The sequence below is a fragment of the Cyprinodon variegatus genome, unplaced genomic scaffold, assembly GCF_000732505.1.
Source record: "Cyprinodon variegatus isolate N-32 unplaced genomic scaffold, C_variegatus-1.0 Scaffold442, whole genome shotgun sequence".
NCBI classification, from domain to species: Eukaryota; Metazoa; Chordata; class Actinopteri; order Cyprinodontiformes; family Cyprinodontidae; genus Cyprinodon; species Cyprinodon variegatus.
In genome coordinates, this window is record NW_015150895.1 from 59,759 (window position 1) to 61,845 (window position 2,087).

The 2,087-nt window shown below is 39.9% G+C and overlaps 1 protein-coding gene across 1 annotated transcript in view; it reads left to right on the forward strand.

The window, feature by feature from the left end:
• The window catches only part of tango6 (transport and golgi organization 6 homolog), a 57,483-nt gene extending 55,684 nt beyond the window's left edge, over positions 1-1,799 (forward strand). Inside the window, exon 17 of the mRNA XM_015388912.1 lies at positions 1,288-1,799. Coding sequence (XP_015244398.1) covers positions 1,288-1,464 — 177 coding nt within the window. The 3' untranslated portion in view covers positions 1,465-1,799. The remainder of the gene's footprint in view (positions 1-1,287) is intronic.
• Positions 1,800-2,087: the final 288 nt, after the last annotated feature.

The window sequence follows — 2,087 nt, forward strand, 5'->3', positions numbered from 1 at the left end:
CTGAGCCTGGTTCTGCTGGAGGTTTCTTCCTTTAAAAGGGAGTTTTTCTCTCCACTGTCGCTACAAGCATGCTTAGTGTGTGGGATTGCTGTAGAGTTAATGAGTCGATGCAATCAGCTGGTTTTGCTTGGATAGAAAACTTTGATGTGGTGAAATTGTCTATGTGAAGTGGTGTTATGGAAATAAACTGAATTTAATTGAAATAGAAGAAAATTAGAAAACTTACATACCAAATATAGCACAACTGCTAAAATGGAGAAGGAAGAGGTAATAAAAAAAAATTGAATTTATCATTTATAAACTATTTTCTGTCCAAAAAAAAATACATTGCTAAAGTTTGGAACAATGATAGAATATTAAAATACCTTTAAAAGGCTTTGCAGAAGAAAAAAGTCCTTCTTCCCCTTGCAATCTTTGCCAATACATTAAAATACCAAGTCTACCTTTAAAAACTACATTGACTGAACTTTGACTTGCTGACCTAATTTGATGCTTCATGTTTGGAGGTAAAACAGAAGATTTTTGTTCTGTAGAATTATAAAGCAGCTCCTCCACTTGATGGATATTTCCTAAAACCCTGCAGTTTGTAATTTAGCACCTGGTGGTCTCTCAGGTGTGTTTGTGTTGCCTTTGAGTCTCCTGCCCCGGGGTCAGAAACTTAAAAACAGCCTCTACTTGACTCCTGCAGCTCTTCACACAGCTGAAAGGTTTGATGATGGTCAGAGTGAGGGGCCCTTGGGACCCCGTGACACACCTTAAAATAAGTGTTTACTTGGAACTAAGGGAAATCTGTCATAGACTACAGTTAAATGTCTGTAATTGTCTGGCTTTGAGGTTCCTCCATTTAAAGGCATCTTAGCTAAGGCCGAGATGAAGAGAAATCCCTACAAATGGTCAATTTGTCAACATTTCATCTCTAATTTTCTTTAAAAAGCCTTTGCTGAGATTTCGAGTTATTTTAATGCATTTATTTTTAAATGTTCTGATACGTATGAGTCAAGACAATTGTTGGACATCTGTGAAGATGGAGAGTGATGGTAAAAAATGTTTAAAAAAACAACATACAAAGCTAAAAAAGAAAATTCCAAAGTTCCCCCACTCTTGAAGGAAGGAAGGAAGGAAGGAAGGAAGGAAGGAAGGAAGGAAGGATGGATGGATGGATGGATGGATGGATGGATGGATGGATGGATGGATGGTGGTAGAAAGGATTTCTGCAGGTGTTCTTTGGTGACAGCATGGAGATGTTCTTCATGGTTATGATGTGACCCATCTTTCCACCTCCTGCAGGTTCTCAGCGATGTTCTCCTGGACCTGTACCGGGCCCTGAAGTGGGTGGCTCATTCAGACCCAGATGAGGTGGCTGTGCTCCAGGCCCAGCTGGCTCTGGAGGAGCTGGACGAGGTGATGAGGAGGTTCATCTTCCCAGAGCAGAAGCTGGAGAAAAAGATTGTCGTCCTGCCATAAAGGTTTGAGGAGTACAACCAGCGGATGGAAGCACAAATATTTAGCATCAAGAAAGAAGCGACGGCACAAGAGGCTGGTCTCCTTCAGCACGCAGCTCTGGGTCAATTGGTACCAATAAATGATAATAATATTGGAGCTATAAAAACAAACCACTTTGAGCTGATTAAACCATGATGTAAAGACTTTGAACCAACGTGGTTTAGCATTTTGAACAGTTGTTGAGATAAATGCTCTTTTAGGTAATAAAATTTGATTGGCTGTTTTTCATGTGTGAATAAAACTTTGCTATGCTCTATATTCCCGTTTATTTTCATTTTTGATTCATTTTTAAACAACCCCTGAATAAACCAACCTGACTCTGTTACCTGCTGTTTGCAAATCTCCCTCATTACAGACTTTTTTAAAAGCTGTTATTTAGTGAGGCGGTACATCCAGGTTTGGTTTTTTGTCATATATGCCATTTTCTGACATAATTCTGGAGCTCTTTCAGTATAGAGGAGCTGATAAACATCAGGGACACGACTCCAGTGGGTCCATTACCCACTAGTGTTTGTCAGCAGTGGAAGTATTAGACATTGGACAAGGGCTCACTCACTGCGACTTATGCAGTTAGTTCTACAGGA